Genomic DNA, 23,826 nt, shown 5'->3' with positions numbered 1-23,826 from the left:
GAGAGAGAGAGAGAGAGAGAGAGAGAGAGAGAGAGAGAGAGAGAGAGAGAGAGAGAGAGAGAGAGAGATGATGATGATGTATTTACGTCCTTGGGGGGCCAAAATGACCCATGGGACACAAAATCTCATATATGAGACTCCCCCCTTCCCATGTGAAGGAAGGGCGTGTCATGATTCTGTGGTGATCTTGTTTGTGAGTGTGGTGTGATGTTCTAGCACTTTGGCAAGATAGATGCCTAGTGCTACTGGAGAGGGATGTGTTCTTGAGAGAAGCTCCTCAAATGTAGTACATCCTTGAATAAGTTGAGGAAAGTCGACCCGAATGTCACATATGTTGGACATTCAAGGGTTACATGTGCCTCATTTTCCAATGAATTCAAGTTGCATTGAGTGCATCTCCTCATGTTTGCATCAATATTCAGCCATCCTCCCGTTTCACTTTTGAGCATGTGTGATCTTGTCCGCATCAAGGTGATGGCCTGTCTCGCACGGTAGGACATGGGTGTCCTGATATGTATTTGGGTTTCCCCGGTTTTGTATTCTTCCCAGTATCGCGTGTTTATGTGCTTGCAATAGTATTCAAACTTGGACCTGTGCATTGCATTCTTCCATTTGCTATGAAGGGCCTCAAGTAATTGTAGTTCAAAATTCAGCTCGTACTCATGCTCGGTACCTTCCTCTACATGCATGTCCACATATGCTCCCACATTCCATTTAGAGAACCATTTCCTGATGTCATCAACAAGGCTAGAGGTGAGAAACTTGCTTTTGTGGTTCTTTTGCGGCTTACATCCTACCTCCCATGCTATGTGAGGCAAACGGTTATTAGGCATCAACTTCACCTTCAAGAGATATCTATGCATTCTTTGCAAAGCAAGCATTTCCAATGGTCTTTGTCTAGTCTCCAATAGCATCACTGAGTATGGTGTTGTGGTTTTTATCCCCATAAGTCTACATAAGAACTTTTTCTGAATTTTCTCAATGTCATTCCATGTGCTGGCCGGAATACTTGATCCCCATACCTCTACCCCATACAATAGCGTTTGGACCACACACGCATTGAAAGCCATGGACTTTATTTCCCACCTTCTAGTGACGCTTTGTTTGCACATGTTTTCAAACTCGTAATACCTTGCTTGTCCTGCCTCAAATCTTGTTTTTGCACATTGCCCCCATCTATGATTCGAAGGTATAATGATGCCAAAGTATTTAAAGCTGTCAACTGCTTGAATCTCATGCCCATCATACATAAGGGCGGGCTGATCCTTTGATTTGTGTGTACAAGTCGCCATACATTTTGTTTTTGTGACATTCAGTGAGAGTCCTGTAGCTTCGCAGAAAGCATGTACCGCATCCAAAAGTTTTTGCAAAAGAGATATGCTATGCGCTAAAAGAACCACATCATCAGCATAAATGAGGAGTAGCAAAGTAATGAGGCCTATGTTTGGTGCATCTTCATTATCTTGCGTCGTTTGGCATATAAAGTCCTCAAGCTCATCTATGCATAGCCCAAATAATGTTGGGACAAAGGACACCCTTGTTTGACGCCTATTGTGCTAAAGAACTCTTTGGAGAATCCTGTTTGCATTTTCAGTTTACATCGAACCGCATGGTATAGGCGTGCCATCGCAATCCTCAAATGCATGGGAACCCCAATGGTCTCCATGCGGGACCATAACCCATGACGAGATACCGTATCAAACGCTTTCTTAAAGTCCACAAAACAGCAGTACATAGTTTCCCCTTTGAGTCGCGCCTCTTCCATCATAAACCGGATTGTAATCAAGTGGTCTATGGTACTATGTTTTGCTCTAAAACTTGCTTGACCGATAGCCCTCTTTCCACTATTTTCAGCCCATGTGCTAATATCTTTTTCTATCAGACTCCCAAAAAGTTTTGCCATGCAAGAGCCCACCATGATGGTGCGGTGGTTTGTGAGTAGGTTATAGTCTCCTCCTTTAAACAAGCTTTGACCCAATTCTCTTGCCAATCTTCAGGCATACCTTGGTGAATAGCTTGATTCATCATGCAGTGTATCCATTTCTTAGCTTCATTACCCGACCATTTCAACATTTCGGAGTTGAAGTGCAAAATGTCAGAGGCTTTCCCAGTGGCTAGTTTTTTCAAACCTCTCAAAGCCGCTGCAAAAGTTATAGGTTCCTTAGTGTCAGCCTGAATTTCAGCATTCATCATTATTTGAGCATCGGTGGGAGCATAGAGAGAGAGAGAGAGAGAGAGAGAGAGAGAGAGAGAGAGAGAGAGAGAGAGAGAGAAGAGAGAGAGAGAAAATAAATTAAACTAGGATAACAAAATATAAATACTGCGGAATCCTAAACTAAGCTGATAGGTGTGAATGGTGAAAGGCGTGAAATGTGTGAACTAAGCAGTACAATGTGTAGACAATATGGGAGGGAAGTAGAGATCCATTTTCATCTGCACTCTGGACGACGAAAAAGTATGGCTCGAATCCTTTGTTGTAGCCTCCTTTGAAACTGTGGAGCTCCTCTTCTCCATCGGGGTCGTCTAGATCTCACTAGCTCCAATGCTCGGTTTATGAGAATGCCAGTAGTGCGGGCAGACCTCTCCACTGTTGGCTGCTTCTCTGTCTGTTCTTCTGGATGTACAATATCTAGTGTAAAGAAATCTGTGATCTGTCTCTGGGGTTGTCTCTCTTCAACTCTCCTCAGTAAAGTTTCTCTATGCCTGTGTAACTCAAGTAGATATAACCCAAGACATCTCTGATCCTCATAACTCATGACCCTATATAGAGGCCCAAAACCTTCTCTGAATAGACAATGAAAACGGCCTTGTATCTCATAGTACACTGTGCAATGACATATGTAATGTACCTCTGTCTCTGGCTCTAGATGGCATAAGCAGCATATTCTACTATCTGCTGGCGTCCCTCTGAATCTGCCAGTCTCAATCTCGAGCTAATGTGAGGACGTGCGTATCTGGCCAATGGCACAACGCAAACCATGAGAAAGATGCGTGTCCATATAGCTGGGTCGAATCACAAACCCATCCCCCGTGAGGTGGAGAAGATGCTCTCTATAGAAAGCCATCTTTGTGCCTAACTCCTGTATCGGCTCTATCCATGTCCTCCTCGTGTCCAGCTGGATCAGTTCCTGACAAATGAGTCTATTAATCTCTACCCGCGTCAGAGACCTCAAGGGTGCCTGTAGAGAGTATTGAAAAGGAGGCAACCTGTCCATGGTGAAACCATGTGTCTGAAACCATGATGCCATCTGTGCATACCAGCATGATGTATCCCCATTAAGAGCTAATTGTCTAACAAGACTCTAGAGCCACCCTAGCATATCTGTCTTTGGTAGTATCCCACAGACTGTGTACAAAGGAGACTGATCTGGTAAGCGACTCAATCTCCATAGGGGGGGCAGCTAATTCCGCTCGAATGATATCATGCGGTACGGAAGCCTTGGCTCTAATCAGCTAAGAGATCATAGATACCAGGGGCTTCTCCATACGCCTCCAACCATCCTGGCCTACAGAAGGTCCCCAAACCCGCGCCCCATATAACATATTAGAGGCAACCAAAGTATCAAAGAGCCATAACTTTGTCCTAGGTTCCTGGCACTGAACCTGCGAACACATCCTCTCCATTCCTCCCAGAGCCACACCAGCTCTAGTTAGTCTAGTCTCTGTTGCTCTTCTCAAAGAAAATGTAAAGACTACCCCCAGGTAAGTGTATGCATCTGTATACTCTAGAGTCTCCTGACCATATTTGAAAGTAGGTACTGATCTCCTGACCCATTGCGGTGTGGTGTTAAACACCATAACCTTGGTTTTACCTAGGTTTACACACAATCCACTATCCTCTGCAAAACTGCATAGTGCATCCAAATGTCGTTGCATACCTTCTGGTGAGTCAAATATCAGCACAATATCATCAGCATATAGCAACAATGGGATCCACGTCCCCGCCAGCTGGGCACCCCTGTCACCCTCTCTGTCAATGTAATCAGACCCTCATCAACATACATACCAAATAGAGTAGGAGATAGTGGGCAGCCCTGTTTCACTCCAATAGTAGAGTGAACTAAATCAGATACCCCTTCCGGAGTGCGTACATGTCCCATCATTGATCTGTACAAAGCCATAATCCCCCAAATCACCTCTATGGGCACCCCCATCTCCTTTAGTCTGCACATCAATCGAGCTCTTGGTACCATGTCAAATGCTTTGTGAAAATCCACAAAGCTACAATAGATCCGTCACCCATGTGCTCTGCCCTCCTCAATGATAGCCCTGAGTGTCAGAATATGATCACGAGTGGAGAAACCCCTCCTGAAGCCGGCCTGACCCTTTGCTCATACACCCTCGCCCTTTGCCCAATTACTCAAGTGTTGCTCCAGAATAGACGCATACAACCGTGCCAATGTGTGTCCAACCATAATAGTGCAGTAGTTCCCAGGCTCTGTAGGGTCACCAGCCTTGAAGATGGGCACAATATTAGACAACCTCCAAGTCTCAAGTAATCCCTCACACATGGCACGATTGAACAACACTGCGAGAACCTCCATCAGCATATCCCTGGCATGTATAAAGTGCTCTGCTACTAGACCGTCATGATCATATGCCTTCCCGGTCCTCATCCTGTCGATGGCCTTTTGTACCATCTTAGATGTAAAGAAAGTGCCCGTAGCTGGGCAAGGCTTGGTAGGGTCTGGAAGGGTTCCTGTCCAGGGACCGTATATAATGATGTCGCATATTGGCCCCACACATCAGGTGAAGTAATCACTGGGGGAGGGGAGTGCTCATGGAAGAGTCGCCATGCCTCTCCTGAGTCCCTACTCAAGAATATCTGATATAAGTCTCGCTCCATCTGAGCTAGGTAAGCTCGCTTCTTCCGTTGCACAAGGCTTCGGAAAGCAATCCGAGACTGTCTGTAAGTGATGACTCCTAAAAGAAGATCCCTCTGAAGCTGGGCTCTCATCTCTTTGCACTCCTCATCATACCAACTATTCTGGAGCATGCTCCCAGAATGTCGTCTCTTGCCCGGCTAAGTGTGTGGGTATGCCACTGATGCAGCCCCATGCAGTGTCTCAGTCAGTAGAGTGGTGCACTCCTCCACTGAGAGGCCTGTACCATTTGTGCCAGCTGTGCCTTCCAATAGACGGTCCCAAATCTCCTCTGTATAAACGAAATCAGTCTCTGGTGTAAATGTATAGCGGGTGTGTGACCTGTCTCCTGATGTCTGGGTTGTACTATACTGAAATTTCACGGACAGTGTCAAGAGAGCATGATCTACTGATATGCCCACTGGCCTGGCTCCCACTGTGAAATCCTGAATGCAGGGGACAAAGCTCGGTTGTGTCATAACATAATCCACTGTACTGGTCCCATGTTTGTGTGGAAAGCATGTGAAACCGGCTGCTCTAGGAAATCGTTGTAAGCCATTAAGTATGCCTAATCCATGTGTAGTCGTCATTTCCATGAGGTATCTCCCATACTCGGTCTGCTCTCTGTCATCTGAGTATCTGTCAAGTCCCAACTCACCCACATCCAACTCTCTAAGCATCTCATCTGAAGTGTCGTAGAAGACTGTCTGCGAGTTGCCCGTTCGGGCATTGAAGTCCCCTAGGAGAATGATATCACCATCCCCAGAAAACTCCCATATGTCATCATCTAGTATAGAGAAAGGCGACTGCCCTCTGGATGCAGCATACACTGATGCACTGGGAGGAAAGTAACATTTGGCAATATATAGGAATCGACCTGTGTCAGCTCTCAGTCTCACCCACATATATCTAGCATGATCATCTCTTCGTACAATATGCAGTAATGGTTGTAGTTCCTCTCTGAATAGCACTGCTACTCCTCCTGAACCTCTACTCCCATGCTCAGATCTTGCATTTGTCCTGTGAGCTATCTCCCATCTGTATCCCACCACATGTGGCATCACTTGTCCAAGGGCCTGATGAGTCTCTGAGAAGAATACAATAATCCTTGTCTTTGAAATTGTCCTCAAATGCACCCACGTCGAACCTCATAGACCCATTACAATTCCAGGTAGCCATCTTCAGTGTGGTCCCATAGGTCTCGCACCGTCATGCAGTGCGCCGCTCTAAATTCACCACCCGTCCATCTCTGTAGAAGGCTATCTTTCCCTTCTCCCTTGCCGCTGTAATCTCTGGCATTACCTCTCTCATATACGCGAGCTTTGAGAGAGTCAGGTCATCACCGAGGAAAATACTTGTCTTTTTGAGAGTAGGCCTCTTCCTCAAGAATTCCTTCTTCTCTTCCAACGAGGGGAAGCGTAGTATGAGAGCTCTCCCCTTTGAAGACTTTGCCGTGCCATCACTTTTCTTACCTACCCTCCATGCAGGGTAGTTTTCGTACGACGTACGGAACGTCTCGTTCCGTACTGCGGGTCACGTACCGTCGCGTACGTTTCGTACGTTTTGTACGGTTTTTAAAAAATAAAAATAAAAATTATATAATGAAAGCAAAATTCACAATTTTGAATGGATTACATTGAGCAGCCCAACTCTCTCTCTCTCATGCTCTAGCCTCTTCCTATTTAAGCAATGCCTCTCCATCTTGTTCTCCAACACTTCCAAGCTCTCAATGCTCATTGCTCTCAAGCTCTCAATGCTCATTGCTCTCAATGCTCTCACTGCTCAATGCTCCCATGTTCTAGCTCTCAAGTGACAAGCTCTAGAGACTAGAGTCTTGCCTCTCCATCTTCTCTCCATTGGGTCTCTCCCTCTCAAGCTCCCATTGAAGATCTCATAACGTCAAGTTTCTTTAAGTGTAAAGTTTAAACCCAAGGGCCTGAGCCTTAGACGTAAGAATTCTTTGTTTTTTTATTTTGAACGTACGTAACGTCATCGTACATCTTAATATCTTTTAGTTCGTTTAGTACCGCACATCATCGTACGTGTACAAAACGTATGGGACCGTACGAGACCACTATGCCTCCATGCCTTTGTGTGCAAAGGCTTCTACATCCCCATCATGGATGTAAGGCTTGTTACCTCTTTCTCCACATTGTTTATGTCCTTGAGACCGGTCACTCTCACATGTAGTGCTCGCATCCGCCTTCTTTGTTCCTCGTCGAGGGTCATGTTGATAAGCGTCGATGTACAAGGAGTTTCTTGACCTTTCCCTTTCTTGGCGACCTCAATCCATTTTTCGGCCTCGTTTGCCTTTTTGTGTCCTTGCTATCATCTCCGCCCATGAAGATGTCTTTGCCACACTCAGTTTCTCTTCCTCTGTGATCATCCTTACCTGTTCCTCGATTTCCTTGATTTCATCTATTACCGAGTGCTGAAATTCGCCTTAGCTCCTGTTTAAGGGCTGAGACTTCTTTTTTTAGTGTCTGTATCTCGGCGTTTGGGTTCTTTTGTTTGAGGGCTGAGACTTCTTCTTTGAGTGTCTGTATTTCTGCGTTAAGGCTCTCTTTCTCCTTCTTCCATTGTGTGCCTTCATTAAAGACCATCTGAAGGAGGTTGGCCTTCTCCTTCCACCATCCTTCCATCTCTGTTTTCCACTCCTTCATTTCCCTCTCCATCTGCGCCATCCGCTTGTTCGTGAGCATGAAGGTTGCCTTTGCTCGCGACTTGCAAACAGGTGAGACATTGAGGGCTTCCGTGTCCTGTGCAGGGGAGATTGCTTCCATGTTTTGTCGTTCAAGAGATGTATCGGGCTCACTTACCATTTCGAACACAAAATTTCCCACTGAATCCTACGCGTATGATGTCCCTTTGTGTTATGATGTTCTCACCTGCACCTATCAATAGAATCAAAAGCACACGACCCCCACTGTGGGTAGACTCGCGGCCTGCACAATCAAGAATGCACGCGGCCCCCTTGCTGGGTCAGCTCGCGGCGAACGGCCCCCAATTTGCCAGCCCCGCTGGAGCTCATTGGAGGCTGCAAAGGGTAAGGGAGGGTGTGGGGGCTAAGGCCAGGGAAAGGCTGGGGGTTAAGCGGGTGGGCTGAAGGTGAGCAGGGACGGAAAGGGCAGCAGCGTCAGTGAGCAGCGGCCTAAGGCTATTGGCAGGTGAAGGCAAGATGACCGGATCCTAGCCCCTATCTTCAGCGGGTGAGCCAAGCAAGGCAACAATCCCCAAACTCAATCAAGACGCAAGCAGCAACCAACCAACAGACTATCAAAAGCAGGACCGAGTGCCTGCCGAACATCAGGCTACACTAGAGCCTCAACATTTCCAAGAGACAGGATCTTCACAAGCAGGACCATGTGCCTGCAGACCATCAGGCTATGTAAGGGCTAGTTAGCATTAGCAAAGCCTTGGACCCGATCTCGACTCGGGTGGATCGTGCACCTTGACACTCAGCCAGCCGAGGACCCGATTTCGACTCGGGTGGACCGTGCTCTTTCTATACAGCGAAGCCGGGGACCCATAAGCGGTGGACCGAGCCCCGGCAGCCCTTCAGCCATGCCGGGGACCCAACTCGATTTGGGTGGACCGTGCACTTCTTCTTCGAAGCCGGATGACCCAGAAGTGGTGGATTGAGCACCACAGCGAAGCTGGAGGCCTACGAGCGGGCGGGCCATGCATCTTTTTCCTTAGCACACAGATTCGGGGATAGCCCCCCACAAAGATGGCTCAACGCAAGAGCCACATGAGGAAGGCCCCCTCACAAGAAGGCCGGAGGTTGAGTGATGCCTCCCGCAGTGATGGTCTACGAGATAGCACTGCTCATATTCCTAAGCCAACATCAACCCAATCAGAGTGGGTACATCTTCCGCAGAAGAAGGCAATCAAGGCTATGCCCACTCAGCGGTGACATAGACCCAACTAGCAAAGCTACCTACATTCGGGCTCAGACAGGAGCCGCTACAGGTACATTGAAATCCAGACCTACATTCGGCTCAGACAGGAGCCTCTACAGGTACACATGCAGTCAAGCCCCACATTTGGCTCAAGATGGAGCCTCACGGGCACACAAGAAAAGGTATGTGGTGCTTCCACATCGGGCTCAAGAGGATGAGCCCCACCATCAACCCTCTTTCTTTCAACCGAACTTCAACCGTTCATCCAGATCGCAGCAGATCCAAGCAAGGGAAAACAAGAAGACCCAAGATGAGTGATTCTCAGGTTTGTTTTCGTCGGCCAACGAAAGCAGGTTTGTTAAGAACAAGTCAAAGTTCTTCCAGATCTAAACAGATATATATGAGCACTCAGGCTCAACTCAAGCGACAAGCTTCAAGCAGATAACAAGGAACAGAAGCGGATCGGCCAATCTTCTTCTCTACGAGTTACCTACTTCAAGTCTTGCCCTCAAGTTTGCAAGACTCACATCAGAACATTCAGGTTCAACCGAGTCCTGGAGTATGCCAAAGCTTCAAGGTATCAATGGGATTGACCCTCCGGCAATCTCAGGAAAACCTTGGTTTGTATGCCAAGGAAGGAATCAGATAGGCTTCGTCTTTTTGGTCAAGGGATGGACCGGTGCTCAATAAGCCTAAAAGGTACCCTTCTGCAACGTGCCTTACTTCAACGAGCAGGTAAGCTCATATCAAGACTTCCAGGTCTACTCGAGCACTCAGTAAGTGCTTCAAGAAGGAAAATCCAAAGGCAAATCAAGCCTACGGATCCAGTTCGGTAGAGTAACTTACTGAGTGAGAGAGACAGCCCCAATGTTAGGTGCAGCGGAATGATTTTTTGCACTTTGCTCAAGATGAGTGCTCCGAACTGTGCTCAAGGTTCCTTTTAGTTCTTATGGAAGGTAGAGCCTTCCGTTCTTAATGGAAAGTGCTATGATCACAAACAAAGTGAATGGACACTGTGCGTGCAAGTGTATGAGACTGAGAGATAGAGAGAGAAGAGAGATACGACACCAGAGTTGTTGTAAAACCCTCCTCCGAAGGCCCCACTCTTGTCGGCGAAAGTGGTCTACTATTGATTGCACAAAGTGGTACAATGCGTATGCAATGGACTGATGCAACTTGGGACTATGCTGACAACGACGACGGTGGTGACGACGACGACTTTAGGGCTGAAATCTGTGGTCTTCTAACTACTGAATTTCGGGGCTGTTTCGGTGGCTGAAAATGACTGTTTGGCTGCGTTTTCGAGGGCTGAATCTGCTATTGTGTCTAATGCTGAAAACGCTGCTGTTCTGACGCGAAATAGGCTGCAAACCAAAAACGCTTGTCTAATTTTACTAACGCTAGGGAAAAGGCTAGGGCTGAGGACAAAGTTGGCGATGACGGCAATGGGAAACGCCAGGCTGTTGGTAGGGCTAGCGACAGATGAAATCTGCAAACGCTAGGGAACTGTAGGGTTTGGCGATCATGGGAAAAACGCCAAGTGCTGAAGATGCGCGGCGATGAAGGAACTCCAAAACGCTGGGAGTACTCCTGAGAAGGTGTCTGTTGAGCATGTGCTCCTACTGCCTCTTCTGCCAAAAAGTGCTAACTTGGGTTTGCTTATATATTAACTTAGCAAAATTGCCCTACCTACTTTTGTTGGGAAGTCACTTAAAAATAATAAGTGAAAATACCAAAAATAGGGAAAATAGGCTAAATGCACTGGAAAATTCCCCTAACTGAATTTGATGGATTCTGAAGGGAATACTGATGATCATGCTGTGTGCAACCAGAGGATATGCATCTATGCTAAGTGACTGGGCATGCACGGTCTACGAATAGACTCACAAAAGTGTCAGATCACTGCTAATCTAGACTGACTGGACTGACTGAACCCTGATCATGCTGTAGCTTGTCCACGGACACATAGGGTTGGATGTGTCACGTGACATCCCCTTCTTTTCAAAGTGAGGTACTAGTATCGAACTGTATGGCGTCGAGGGAGATCGCCAATAGTATCCGAAATCTTGGAAGGGACCCTTCGCCGGCCCACTCTGATGTGTGGGTCGTGCGGTACTTGAACTTCATAAAGGTCTGCAACGCTTGCTTCTTTGGGCCGCGCTGAAAGCGACACAAAGTCTTCTGTGGCTCCTTCCTTGCTTCAACTTCGTCTAGAGACCTGCTTCTTCCGTCTTCAAGAATCTCCATGGCTGAAAATTCCTGAAACCATCTCCAACACAAAACCATGAACATACCCATTCCATGTAAAGTGAAAATCTTGTCTACCTCAAAGATTGTGCATGCAATGTGGTTGAACAAAGAAACGGAGTGCTAAACCGTTCACCACATACACGCAAACAATGAGATCGAATCTTTCTCTTATGATCTAGAGCAATCAACTGTGGCAATTCACAACGGAAATGCCCATGCTTGGTGCTCACACTTTTATGTGCTCGTTCGGAAACTGTGTCATGCCAAGGAAGAGACATGGAATGTGACTTCCTTACATGCATACTTTTCAGCTTTTCACGAAAAATCCACATACATTCGTGCTCATCCATGAGAGAAACGTGCTCAACATACAATATGTCATGCCTAGGAAAAGGGATCACATAACGATGCTGACGAAAATACAGGAAACGATCACGAATGAAACACTCGAACAATGCGTGCGTATCAATCATGCGAACACATAATACTTCCTGTGAGGGTTCTTTGGACCTAGGCTCGAGAGCCAAGATCGATCCTTCTTGAATGATCGAATCGTTCTGTGGGGGTTCTTTGGACCTCGACTCGAAAGCCAAGATCGGTTCTTTGTGATTGATCGAATCTACAACGAGGTTAGCTTCGCTAGAAAAAGCATCCACTAACACATCATCCTTGTGAACAATCACATCATCTTCATGCAACTCATCATTCTTGTGAGAAATCACATCTTGATCATGCAAATCATCATGCTTGTGAGAAATCACATCTTGATCATGCAAAGCATCATGCTCATCATTATCATCCAAATCATCATGCTTAGCAATATCATTCAAATGATCATGCTTATCTTTGTCATCCAAATCATCATGCTTATCATTGTCATTCAAATCATCATGCAAATCATTGTGAGTCATGCTTCACACAATCATGCAAATCCTGTGTGTCATGCTTTGGAGAAGAAGGACTGAGAGAGTCTCCTTTTCTCGATCCTGTTGCATCTGTGCCTGCATTCGAGAAAAGAGTCGCAACATCTCTTGCCTTATTGCTTTGTTCTTGCGATCTATGGCTGCCATTCTTTCTGTGTAGTTACGCTCTATGGCTCCCATTCTTTCTTTGTGTTCACGCTCTATTTCTGCTTTTCTTTCCTGGTCCAACTCCTCCATAGAAGTTAGCGCAATCCTTGTCGTAGATGGTGAAGGGGGAGGGTCGGAAAAACCTCCTGGTGGGGAAAATTCTTCTTCGCCTCTCTCATGCTCATCACCTCCAAGCGAAGTATCCATTCCGCTTCGAGTGATGATCATTCTGAAGTCGTGGGTTCTTGTGGGTTCTTGGGATCTTCGGTTCTTAAGTCCACGAGGAACTTGGGTTCTTGGGTTCTTGAGGTTCTTGAGGTTTTCTTTGGCTTGCAAACCGCGTTTGAGAAGGATCTTGTCACAAGGCGGGCACCACGTGCCAATAGAAAAGAACAGGCTGAACAAACTTTTAGCACTTCAATAATAACTGAACTGAAAGAGAGAGAGACGACACGCGACACGGAGTGGCGGAATTCCACCCCAGAGAGTATTGGCCCCAAACCTTGGCGCCCCTTTCGGTATTTCTTTATATTACTGCCGATTCACAAAGTACAACAGCACCTCCTCTGCAATCTGCCCGCTAAAGAGTACAAGAGAGGGCCCCCAAGGCTCATATTTAAAGGCCCCAAGCCTAAAAGCATCAAATATGAAAAGTTGACCCCAAAAAATCACTTTCCTAAAATTTCGGGATTTCCCTAAAAATTCGCCGCGAATTCCGGGACGTCCGTACAGGTGCCACATCATCATATTTTGATGTGCAAAGTCTTTTGAGTGTGTTTAGCTTTATTTTTAATGCCTTTATGTCACTTGGGGCCCCATCGGACGGGGTCCTCATAAGTTGGTAGGACTTCTTCTTCTGTTGCTTGTTCTTCTTAGGGTTTCTAGAATTAGGGTTTGCAGGTTTCAGGGTTGGGTTTCCAGAATTAGGGTTCGCAGGTTTTAGGGTTAGGGTTTCCAGAATTAGGGTTTCAGCAGTTAGGGTTTCTGGCAGAAATTAGGGTTAGGGTTTTTGCTCTTTGGCAGCCACATCATCTGTAAGTTGGCTCCATTCTTTAGGCTTTGACACATCAGCAGTTTGTTACATCTCCCCTTCTTGAAAGAGAGTAATCGTCCGCGATTACAACATATCTGCAAAACAACTCAAGTTAGCTCAAAAATTTCCGAGGGTCATTCCGAGGGACAATCAGTTTGCTCTTTTTATTAAGGAGTTAGCTTCTCCTTTCGTCCAGATCGGAACTCTTGATATTCCGGTGTAGTAAAATTAGCCATCACACCCAGACCGTACTGATCTTCCACGGGTGTCTTGATGCACTAAAATTACATACCCAGGCAATCTCATCCAATTAGGAATATTCAGTAGTTGGCACATCACAATGCAACACAAATGCTCACATATGCATGTTACAAGACATAGAAACATAAAGCCGCCAATGAACACTCCCTCCGCAAATAACCATCCAGGTCTGGGCCATGAGCTGTTCAACGACTCCCTCATCACTCCTCCCGCAAATAACCTAAAAAGGTCCGGGCCATGAGATATAGACGCCTTTTACAACCAAACGCCCCCCAGACCGCAGCCTGCATCGTTTGGAGGTGCTGAGAGTAACCACTGCTCAGACTTCTTAATACTCCTCCCGCATAACCATCCAGGTCCGGGCCAGGAGTAACAACAACAATACTCCCCCCGTAAATAACCACAAGGGTCCGGGCCATGACTAAAAACAACACTTTTTAATCATTCAATACTCCCCCCGCAAATAACCACAAGGGTCCGGGCCATGAGTATGAACAATCATTCTCAAACATCATTTCTCACTTCTCCACCCGGGAGTAAAATCACCAATCATTGAAACCAGTATCAAACCAGAGTCAAACAATTCAAATCGGCACCAAAACAAGTTTAAAACAGATAGCATCCATTTCAAACAAATTCCAAACAGGATCATCGAACAAGTTCTCAAACAGATTTGAAACTTAAAAAAAGCAATCTCGACATCAGTCGAGCTCGAAAAGTCGACCGACTTTCCATCCTGGAACCTGCACCAAAAATTAGGGTTAGGTTCATTCCGTAAGTTCGTAGCCGAGCACAGCATGGTCCATCAGCTCTTGGATAGACAATGTTTTGTTGGCGGCGATGGTAGTCTCAAGATAGCAATCGCACTGGATCTCCAAAGTCATCTGCTCGTGAAGAGACATCTACTGAAAGATGTCGAGAAATTTCAAGTTATAATTTGCTAGGGTTTCCATGGCAAGCATTTCAGGATACCCCACTCTGCCAGAAGTTGCACTCCGAAGAAAGATGTCAGAAACCATATAACTTCGGGCAAAAATTTTCTTGAAAGCTTGCCAAGTACTTGGAGTATGCTGCTTGGTAGCTGTAGACATCAACATCTGCATGGCACTGCTTCTGAGAAAAACAGTGACTTGAAACAAATCTGGATCCTTCTCTTGCAAGGGATCTTAATTGGCTTATGCCCTGTAAGACATGAGCGGTGAAGACGGGAGCGCGCTCGATGCGCGATGAAGTAAGGGTGGGAGTGGCTAATACCTCAAATATAATTCAATTCCAATAGCTCTGTCTGCTCTTTTGTAGGACCGGTATGCTTTCAGAAAAGCACACGCCTGATGCTCTGATACCACTGTCACAAGGCGGGCACCACGTGCCAATAGAAAAGAACAGACTGAACAAACTTTTAGCACTTCAATAACAACTGAACTGAAAGAGAGAGACGACATGCGACATGGAGTGGCGGAATTCCACCCCAAAGAGTATTGGCCCCGAACCTTGGCGCCCCTTTCGGTATTTCTTTATATTACTGCCGATTCACAAAGTACAACAGCACCTCCTCTGCAATCTGTGCGCTAAAGAGTACAAGAGAGGGCCCCCAAGGCTCATATTTAAAGGCCCAAAGCCTAAAAGCATCAAATATGAAAAGCTGACCCCAAAAAATCACTTTCCTAAAATTTCGGGATTTCCCTAAAAATCCGCCGCGAATTCCGAGACGTCCGTACAAGTGCCACATCATCATATTTTGATGTGCAAAGTCTTTTGAGTGTGTTCTGCTTTATTTTTAATGCCTTTATGTCACTTGGGGTCCCATCCGACAGGGTCCCCATAAGTTGGTAGGACTTCTTCTGTTGCTTGTTCTTCTTAGGGTTTCTAGAATTAGGGTTTGTAGGTTTTAGGGTTAGGGTTTCCAAAATTAGGGTTCACAAGTTTTAGGGTTAGGGTTTCCAAAATTAGGGTTTCAGCAGTTAGGGTTTCTGGCAGAAATTAGGGTTAGGGTTTTTGCTCTCGGGCAGCCACATCATCTGTAAGTTGGCTCCATTCTTTAGGCTTTGACACGTCAATAGTTTGTTACAGATCTTCTCTTCACCCGAGTTCTACTCCGTTCCGTGGGCGCACCCCTAGGCGGCCTTGCGCTCACACCAAGGTTTCTTTTTCCCACCTCACGTCGATTGGCCGGCCGCTAAGTGCACGGTCCGCTCTCAATGAGTGAAAAGAGACACAAGGGGAGGGTGAACAAGCCCTTCTTTCTTGGGATTCTTGTCACTCTTCAACAAAACACGATTATGAATCGACACGCCCAAGCGAACTTGGGTTCGTGCGACCTCAACAAGCAAAAAAAATTCTTGTGGTTCTTTCCTTGAGTGATACAGAACACTGCCAAAGCTCTGATACCAATGTAAGGTGCAGCGGAATGATTGTTTGTGCTTTGCTCAAGATGAGTGCTCCGAACTGTGCTCAAGGTTCCTTTTAGTTCTTATGCAAGGTAGAGCCTTCCGTTCTTAATGGAAAGTGCTATGATCACAAACAAAGTACGTGCAAGTGTATGAGACTGAGAGATAGAGAGAGAAGAGAGATACGACACCAGAGACGTTGTAAAACCCTCCTCCGAAGGCCCCACTCTCGTCGGTGAGAGTGGTCTACTATTGATTGCACAAAGTGGTACAATGCGTATGCAATGGACTGATGCAACTTGGGACTATGCCGATGACGACGACGGTGGTGACGACGACGACTTTAGGGCTCAAATCTATGGTCTTCTAACTGCTGAATTTCGGGGCTGTTTCGGTGGCTGAAAATGACTGTTTGGCTGCGTTTTCGAGGGCTGAAAATGGGGGTCTTCTGCAATGCTTCAAGGGCTGAATCTGCTACTGTGTCTAATGCTGAAAACGCTGCTGTTCTGACGCGAAATAGGCTACAAACCAAAAACGCTGGTCTGATTTTACTAACGCTAGGGAAAACGCTAGGGCTGAGGACAAAGTTGGCGATGACGGCAATGGAAAACGCTAGGTTGTTGGTAGGGCTAGCGACATATGAAATCTGCAAACGCTAGGGAACTGTAGGGTTTGGTGATCATGGAAAAACGCCAAGTGGTGAAGATGCTCGGCGATGAAGGAACTCCAAAACGTTGGGGTACTGCTGGGGTTCTGCTGAGAAGGTGCCTGTTGAGCATGTGCGCCTGCTGCCTCTTCTGCCAAAAAGTGCTAACTTGGGTTTGCTTATATATTAACTTAGCAAAATTGCCCTACCTACTTTTGTTGGGAAGTCACTTAAAAATAATAAGTGAAAATACCAAAATTAGGGGAAATAGGCTAAATGCACTGGAAAATTCCCCTAACTGAATCTGATGGATTCTGAAGGGAATACTGATGATCATGCTGTGTGCAACCAGAGGATATGCATCTATGCTAAGTGACTGGGCATGCACGGTCTACGAATAGACTCACAAAAGTGCCAAATCATTGCTAATCTAGACTGACTGGATTGACTGAACTCTGATCATGCTGTAGCTTGTCCATGGACACATAGGGTTGGATGTGTCACGTGACACCCAAAAATACGGGCACCACTCTGCAACATATTTGTTCAAGAGGGGGTCACATATAACCCCCCCCCCCCCCCCCCCCCCTTCCCTGGCTCTCGAGTCACATAGACAGCCCTCGCGACATAGTGAACTAGGGAAAACCAAATAAAATTCTTGAAACTCTCTAATGGGCAAGCCTATTGGGTAAGGCGATACATGGCAATATAGGCCGGGAAAGCTATGTATACCTCCCCCGCCGTAAACAACCCTCACTTCCTTTGGGAGGTTCCAGAGCTATGTATACCTCCTCCGCTGTAAAACAACCCTCACTTCCTTTGGGAAATTCCAAAGCTATTTCATGCAGGAGGTGACATTCTTTTCAAAAAAGTAAATAATTGTGTTTTTTGAGCTGTACTTAATGTTGTTCCGCCTAATTATGCAGAGAGGGTGCAAGGAACGCACACATGTGGGCACACACTACACACCCGCACGGACGCATGTGTGCACACATGCATGCATGGAACACACACGCATGCAGTCATGGGCGCACACAGAGGAGTTTATTCTTTCTGAATTTTTACCATGGCTCTGGATGTTTGTAGGCAGACAACCATTGATGAAGCCAAGTTGTGGTTCATGTAGTAAAAAGTACTTATATTTAATATTTTTTGTCCTTTCTGAGCTGAGGGTCATTTGTCTGATACTGCCTAGTATAGCATCTGCATAGGATAAAAAATTTCCAGCTTGCTATCTACAACAACTTTTGGATCAAATTGGACCAAATTTATGTCCAAGAGTTCAGCATCGGTGGCGCTTCGGGGTGCACTTTCTTATTGTGTGCAGCAGGTTCAAGTCCATGACTATGTCCATTACTTGACACTGCTTCATCTACCTGTGGGGCTTCGTACAGCAGCATTCACACTACGTGCATTCAATGTCGAGACAGGACGTATCCTTGAAAGTGCCAGGGAGCCACATCTTGCAATGATGCGCTTTCAATGGTGGCGAGAGGCACTGGATGGCCTTTACAAAGGCAAGTTACTGGAACATCCAGTGGTCACTGCCCTCAGTCCAGTTATCGCAGAGCACAAGTTGAGCAAGCTCTGGTTTTCAAGGATACTTGATGCAAGGCAATCTGATTTGGAGAGGGAGGGTGCACCAAGGACTATGCAGGAGGTTGAGAAATATGTGGAGAATACTGCCTCTGCTTTGCTATATCTCACCCTAGAGGCCGCTGGAGTACGATCAACCTCTGCTGATCATGCTGCTTCTCATGTAGGCAAGGCTGAGGGTATTGGTCTTTTACTTAAAGCTAGTCCTCATCACAGTTTGTTCCATCATACGTATATACCGATAGAAGTTGCAGCAAGGCACAGTGTGTCGCAGGAGGATATCTATCGAAAAGTATATAGTGAAGGTTTAGCTAATGCAGTGCTGGATGTTGCATCAGTGGCAGAAGCGCATCTTTCCAAAGCCCATGCATTGGCGGGCACAGTACCGTCCGCTGCTGTTCCAGTGCTTTTACCAGCAGTTCCGGCTGGGGTGCTTCTCAACTCCTTGGAGAAAATGCATTTCAATGTCTTTGATCCTAAGCTTGCTCGTGGAGTAAATGGTATATCACCACTTTGGATGCAGCTGCAATTAAAATGGCACGCCTTAAGAAAGACTTATTAAGGCTGTTTTGCAAGAACATGGGGAGATTTTCCCGTTAGGTGAATTTCTTTTCACTGTGGCAATGTGTTCTTTAGCCTTGCTTCAGCCATTTCTAATTTTGTAGTTGAGATGGCATTTAATTTTGATGCAGAGATATTAATTTCCCTTGGGCACTAAAGAGCCAAGGTGAAGTTCATAAAAGAGCGAAGTCTTTGTTCATATTGCTGGAAGATTGTGGTTGTAATAAAAAAGGAATATGTTGCTGTATTCTTTTTGCTTGTAAAACATATTACTTATTGAAGAGTAAAGCCAGCTCCATTGTTTATGCATACAAGAAGTTTTGATTGGGAGCAATTCATACCCGGGCTCTTGTGGCCCATAAACTAGGCACTGATTAATCCTTTACCTGATTGTGCTGGCGTCAAATAGACCTTCCCTCCTGTACTCCCTGAAAGCATTATATGTATGTTCGGTCGCTGCTTTGGTCCAGCCAAATTATTGTCTTCTTTGTTAAGCCTGCTAACATATTTAAATTTGTGTGTTAAATTACGTCGCGAAACCGTGAAGTCTTCTTTGTTTCTTAGTGTGTTAATGGGCCCCTTCATGACAGAGCCTCACATTTACTTTATGATTAAGAATGCCAACATGAGTCTTCACCTTATTCAACCTTTAGCTTGGATTGATGGTAGTACCTCAATGGGGTGCAGTTGTTGTCAATGTTATTGCACTGATTCAATCTCAAACATTCTTGCATTGGGTAATGAAGTATACCCGCTTGGGTTCTTCATTTGCCTATTGTCACCCTTTTAAGTCACATGCATCCTGGAAAACTGCAGTGTGACTTTCAAGTAATAGTAGTTTGTATTGCAGGTAAAACTGAGAGTTTTCATTCTTGACTTGCAAGCTTTGGATTATAACAAAATGAAGGTTGAAGTGGATGGAAACATTGGTCATGTGCTAGGAAGTTCACCAGCTATGCTATTTGCTTTGATGTAGCGGATGACACAATGAAATGGAAACAACAGTATATTTACCAAAAGGAAGAAAGGAAAAGAATCGGTCGTATGCATGAGCTAGACAGGATGTCTGTTGGAGCATTACTTGCCCCATCTATAGTGCTAATATGTCTCACTAATTTTTTCACTTTGATGAGAATGTAATGTACATGAGTCTTTGCTCAGTACCTTCTTCCCATCATGAAGTGATGATTTTTTCGATCATTTTCAACTTCATGAAAAGTGCAATGCACACACAAGCAGGATTTTGGGAAGGGCTTTTGTAGGGGAATGCTCTGAAAGAGGGCAGCACCAAGAAACTTTATCTAATCCAACCTGTAGCCTACTGTGGTAAAATTCCAATTTTGAAGGTGCCAAAGTTAATACAATCTTCCTATTAGCCAGCTTGACCTTAAACTAGGTGTCAACGTCATTATGAGTTTGGGTGCAATGGTGTTAAGTGCTTTTATTCTTAATCAATTACATAGCACAAGTATTCGACTACTTATTGATTAGGTACAAAGTTTAAGTTGAATAATAACAATCTCGTCCTGATTGCAATTTTATCCGAGCAATCTACATTTTTCTTTTTATAGTTCTTTGATGCCTTCTATGAATCAGGAGGTGATTAAACTTGTGCTATTTGCGAAGTATAACAATAGCACATTGCCGATAGTGATAACTAAGAAAACAAAATCAGAGAGCTTCACACATATTCAGGGTTTGATTCCATGAGACAAGAAATTCTCCTCCTTAGTAATTGAAATTTTTCTTAGAAGATGGGAGTGTGCATCGGACCACAAACTTCACTGTATTTAGGATGTGGGACATCTAGGATTCTTTTGCTATATTTGGAGCCGCCCCAAGATTGGCTTCGTTGGTGTTGCTCTTCTACTATCTTGATTGTTACCTTTAAAGTTGTTTACACTCATCCTTACCTCACAACAAACTTTACCCCCTAACATGGGCAGATGTTCTCTCTCAACCCATGCAAATTGAGAGCCATGCCCAGTTGCTGTTTGGTGGCATTGTTGGCATGGATTGTGCTTTGGTTGACGTGGAAGGATTGGAGACGAGATACATGCAAGACTACTTAGAAAGATGAGTCTCACCACCCCTCCTTTTAAAGGATCTTGATAGCACAAACTGCATAGTCTAGATTTCTCTTCTTACAGGGATGATTACAATGCAAACTGCTATGACCAGCTTTCCCTTCTCATGGACGTATAAGTGGTGGTCCGTGCAATCTATAAGTGACTGCTACATGATATTATAGCTTGTATAGCACAAGCCACTTATTTTGCCTTCTGTGATGCAAACTTCTCAATTAAACGTTCCTGATGTTTTTGTTGATCATATTGCCTGGCCACATTAGGGTTGCAGCACCTTCCTCTTTTTTTTCAAATGAATGACCACAAATCTTGTTGGTTCTATATCCACAAGTAGTTGCTAACTTCAAGACCTATCTCTTGAAGTAGTACCTTTCCTCTGTATAGCAACTGTCCACATTGCTTGTGACGACATCTTACCACAGAGATCTCTTGGTGGTTGGGATCGGTGTGTCTCTGGTGCTAGCCACTAGCCACCCATTGCATTTTCGGAGGCTAGTCATGATGGTTATGGGCAAACGGTCAGCTCTCTCTCTCTCTCTCTCTCTCTCTCTCTCGTTGCCAAAATCCTACATTCAGAAGTACTATTTGCAATGTTGGTCAATTCCTGAATGTGAAATGGCCGAGAATCTCCCATGCACCAATTAAAAATGAGGTAGGCCTAAATTGCTGCTCACACAGTGCGTCCTCAAGGAAGTATGTCATATTTATTGTACACAAATTATCTGGGGCATTCAACCTACTTAAAGGGTCAAGATTATAGCTCCCTCCGTCTGCTTAACATGGCCTCCCCCTGTTCTTGGCTCCATAAACCTCGCCTTGTGCACTGCTCTGACTCCACTCCGATTCCGTCACATTTGCTCCTTATGTAGAGGACTGTTGATCATCTAACACTCATCCAGAGTCCAGAACTTCAAGCGTCATAAATTGTGATGACCTAATACCAGAAGAGGTCCCAAACCCTCACTATCTGTTGCCACACTACTGGTAGGACACATTCAAACCACTATGCCACACTCGAATTTCCAAGCAATGGTCACACCATAGGAAACGAAACAAACTAGAGATAACCACAGACTTACGCTGTATTCAAATAAATGGCAAGCTGAAATACTGTCCAAAATTTTAGAATTTTGCATACACCTCTGCATGCTGTTGAGGAGAAATTCTCATGCACCGACACTTTCCTTTCGAATACATGAAACCAGACGAGATACCCTTCATCTAAAAGCATACCTAGCAGTAAGCCTTTACGGCTGATGAAATGCCACACCCCAAGAAGCTTAGAAAGCCTACTGGAGTAACAGGAAACTCGTTGGCTGTGGACAAATATTATCTCACTCATGTATTGGAAAAATTTACAAAACTGTTGACATTGAATAACATCATATAGAGCTACATACACTACACAGAAACCCCACTGGATAATTGTTAGGGATCTGGTAACACCGTAAAGCCTCACAGCCAATGTAATCTCAATTACGCCTCTCCACCAACAGCTGCTACTGTTGCAACATCCCCACTACCATTCTTATCTGTGTTGGGTTTCTCTGAATTTGAGCCTTGCCCAGCAACTTTTCCTTTGTTGTTGGGTGCCAACACCATGGAAATGCTTCTCACCTCCTTGCTCTGCCTGGTCTCAACAATTGCTTCCTAAAAAAGGTCAAAGACTACTCATAAGCGATCTTTTTCTTTCTTTTTTTGTTGTTTGTGTGTGTGTGTGTGTGTGTGTGTGTGTGTGTGGGGGGGGGGGGGGGGGGGGGGGGGGGGGGTTTGAATGTAAGATTACCTCTCCAATGTCTTCTTGGAATCTGTCAAAAAGCTTCATGCCAAGGTCTTTGAACTCTAACTCTCTACCCTTAAATTGAATAATTAACTTCACCTGCATGAAATCATAGTCAGCTTGAGTATATTATATTTCATGTGATATGTAATGCTCACCTCATGTGATGCTCACAGTATTGCCACAAAAGGCCCAGCATTTAGCTGGTTTAATGCGAGTCTTCTATCTACATACCTTATCGCCATCTTTCAAAAACTTTTGGATTGATTTTAGACGAACACCATAATCATGAACGTCGATATTGTACCTGTAAATAAAGAATCAGGTACAATCAATAAAAACTCTCTCTCTCTCTCTCTCTCTCTCTCTCTCTCTCTCTCTCTCTCTCTCTCTCTCTGTTTAGGGTTTTGAATTTCTGTTTTTCCGCTGTTTTAGGGTTTTGCCAGCTGTTTTAGGGCTTCACCTCCCGTTTTAGGGTTTCGAATTTCTGTTTTTTCGCTATTTTGGTTTCAACATGCTGTTTTAGGGTTTCGCCATCTGTTTCTGTTTTAGGGTTTGAGTTGTTCTTTTGCTGCCCACACTACACACTACACTCCTCCCCCACCACCATTTGGCGTTTCCCACCTGGAGCAGGCACTCAGCCTTGAGTTTTCCCCAGGTGAAGGGTTGCGGGTTCCAGTCAACATAGCAGAATTTTTTGAGCATAGATCAAGGCTTGATTGCTGTGGAGTTTCCCCATTGCTGCCCAGCATATTCAACTGTGTTCTCAGCCAGTTATCTCCGCAGGGGACGGCCGTTTACAGCCATCCGGAGTAATCTGAAGTAGGCTATTTGCACCCGATTGCTGTTTGCATCGATTGTTCGCTGTCTAGCCAACCAAACATACTGTTCTCAACCCGGTTGGGATGAAGGTGTTTTCTGTACGTAGCTTGGGAAGATAGCACATCTTCTGCAATGGAGACCAAGAGTAGCTCACCCGTGAGCAAGTCTCCCTCAACGGTAACGAAGGCAACATTCATGGTCACAAACAAGAGGATAACACGGGTGGAAAAAGAGATGAAAGAGTGGAAAACGGAGATGGAAGGATGGTGAAAAGAAAAGACCACCCTCATCCAAATGGTCTTTAACGAGGGCAAGCAATGTAAGGAGAAAGAAGACTTTCAGGCGGAAGTCCAAGCGCTCTGGGAGGAAGACTCAACCCTCGAGCAAGAGCTTGCGGAAACTAGAGCGGGGAGTGGACTTGAAGAAGGAGAAATCCAGCCCTCAATGATAAAGGAACTCAAATTCATCAAAGAACAAGTGCGGAAGATCAAAGAAGAAGAGAAACATGAGGCGAAGACGTCTTCGTGGGTAGATGTAATCACGAAAACACAGAAGAAGGTAGATGAGGC

The 23,826-nt window shown here is 45.3% G+C and overlaps 2 protein-coding genes across 5 annotated transcripts in view; one reads left to right on the top strand and one right to left on the bottom strand.

Moving 5' to 3' along the window:
* Nucleotides 1–18,849, top strand: part of LOC147429598 (Terpenoid synthases superfamily protein) — a 42,632-nt gene extending 23,783 nt beyond the window's left edge. Inside the window, exon 2 of one of the 3 annotated variants that reach the window (XM_086495860.1) lies at nucleotides 17,623–18,849. In XM_086495860.1, the coding sequence (XP_086351986.1) occupies nucleotides 17,682–18,569 (888 nt within the window). In that variant the 5' untranslated portion in view covers nucleotides 17,623–17,681 and the 3' untranslated portion in view covers nucleotides 18,570–18,849. Of the gene's footprint in view, nucleotides 1–17,606 lie in introns of all 3 variants that reach the window. The other 2 variants (XM_086495859.1, XM_086495861.1) reach the window with 2 other exon arrangements.
* A 2,891-nt stretch (nucleotides 18,850–21,740) lies between these two features.
* Nucleotides 21,741–23,826, bottom strand: part of LOC147429597 (uncharacterized) — a 70,362-nt gene continuing 68,276 nt past the window's right edge. Inside the window, exons 7-9 of one of the 2 annotated variants that reach the window (XM_086495857.1) lie at nucleotides 22,670–22,742; nucleotides 22,442–22,534; nucleotides 21,741–22,305 (exon numbers count right to left, since the gene is read on the bottom strand). In XM_086495857.1, the coding sequence (XP_086351983.1) occupies nucleotides 22,132–22,305; nucleotides 22,442–22,534; nucleotides 22,670–22,742 (340 nt within the window). In that variant the 3' untranslated portion in view covers nucleotides 21,741–22,131. Of the gene's footprint in view, nucleotides 22,306–22,437; nucleotides 22,535–22,669; nucleotides 22,743–23,826 lie in introns of those variants that run through there. The other variant, XM_086495858.1, reaches the window with a different exon arrangement.

Source organism: Adiantum capillus-veneris, chromosome 22 (genome assembly GCF_014529385.1).
Source record: "Adiantum capillus-veneris isolate H3 chromosome 22, ASM1452938v2, whole genome shotgun sequence".
NCBI lineage: Eukaryota > Viridiplantae > Streptophyta > Polypodiopsida > Polypodiales > Pteridaceae > Adiantum > Adiantum capillus-veneris.
The sequence above is the reverse complement of the archived record's forward strand: the minus strand, read 5'-3'. Positions and strand labels throughout refer to the sequence as shown.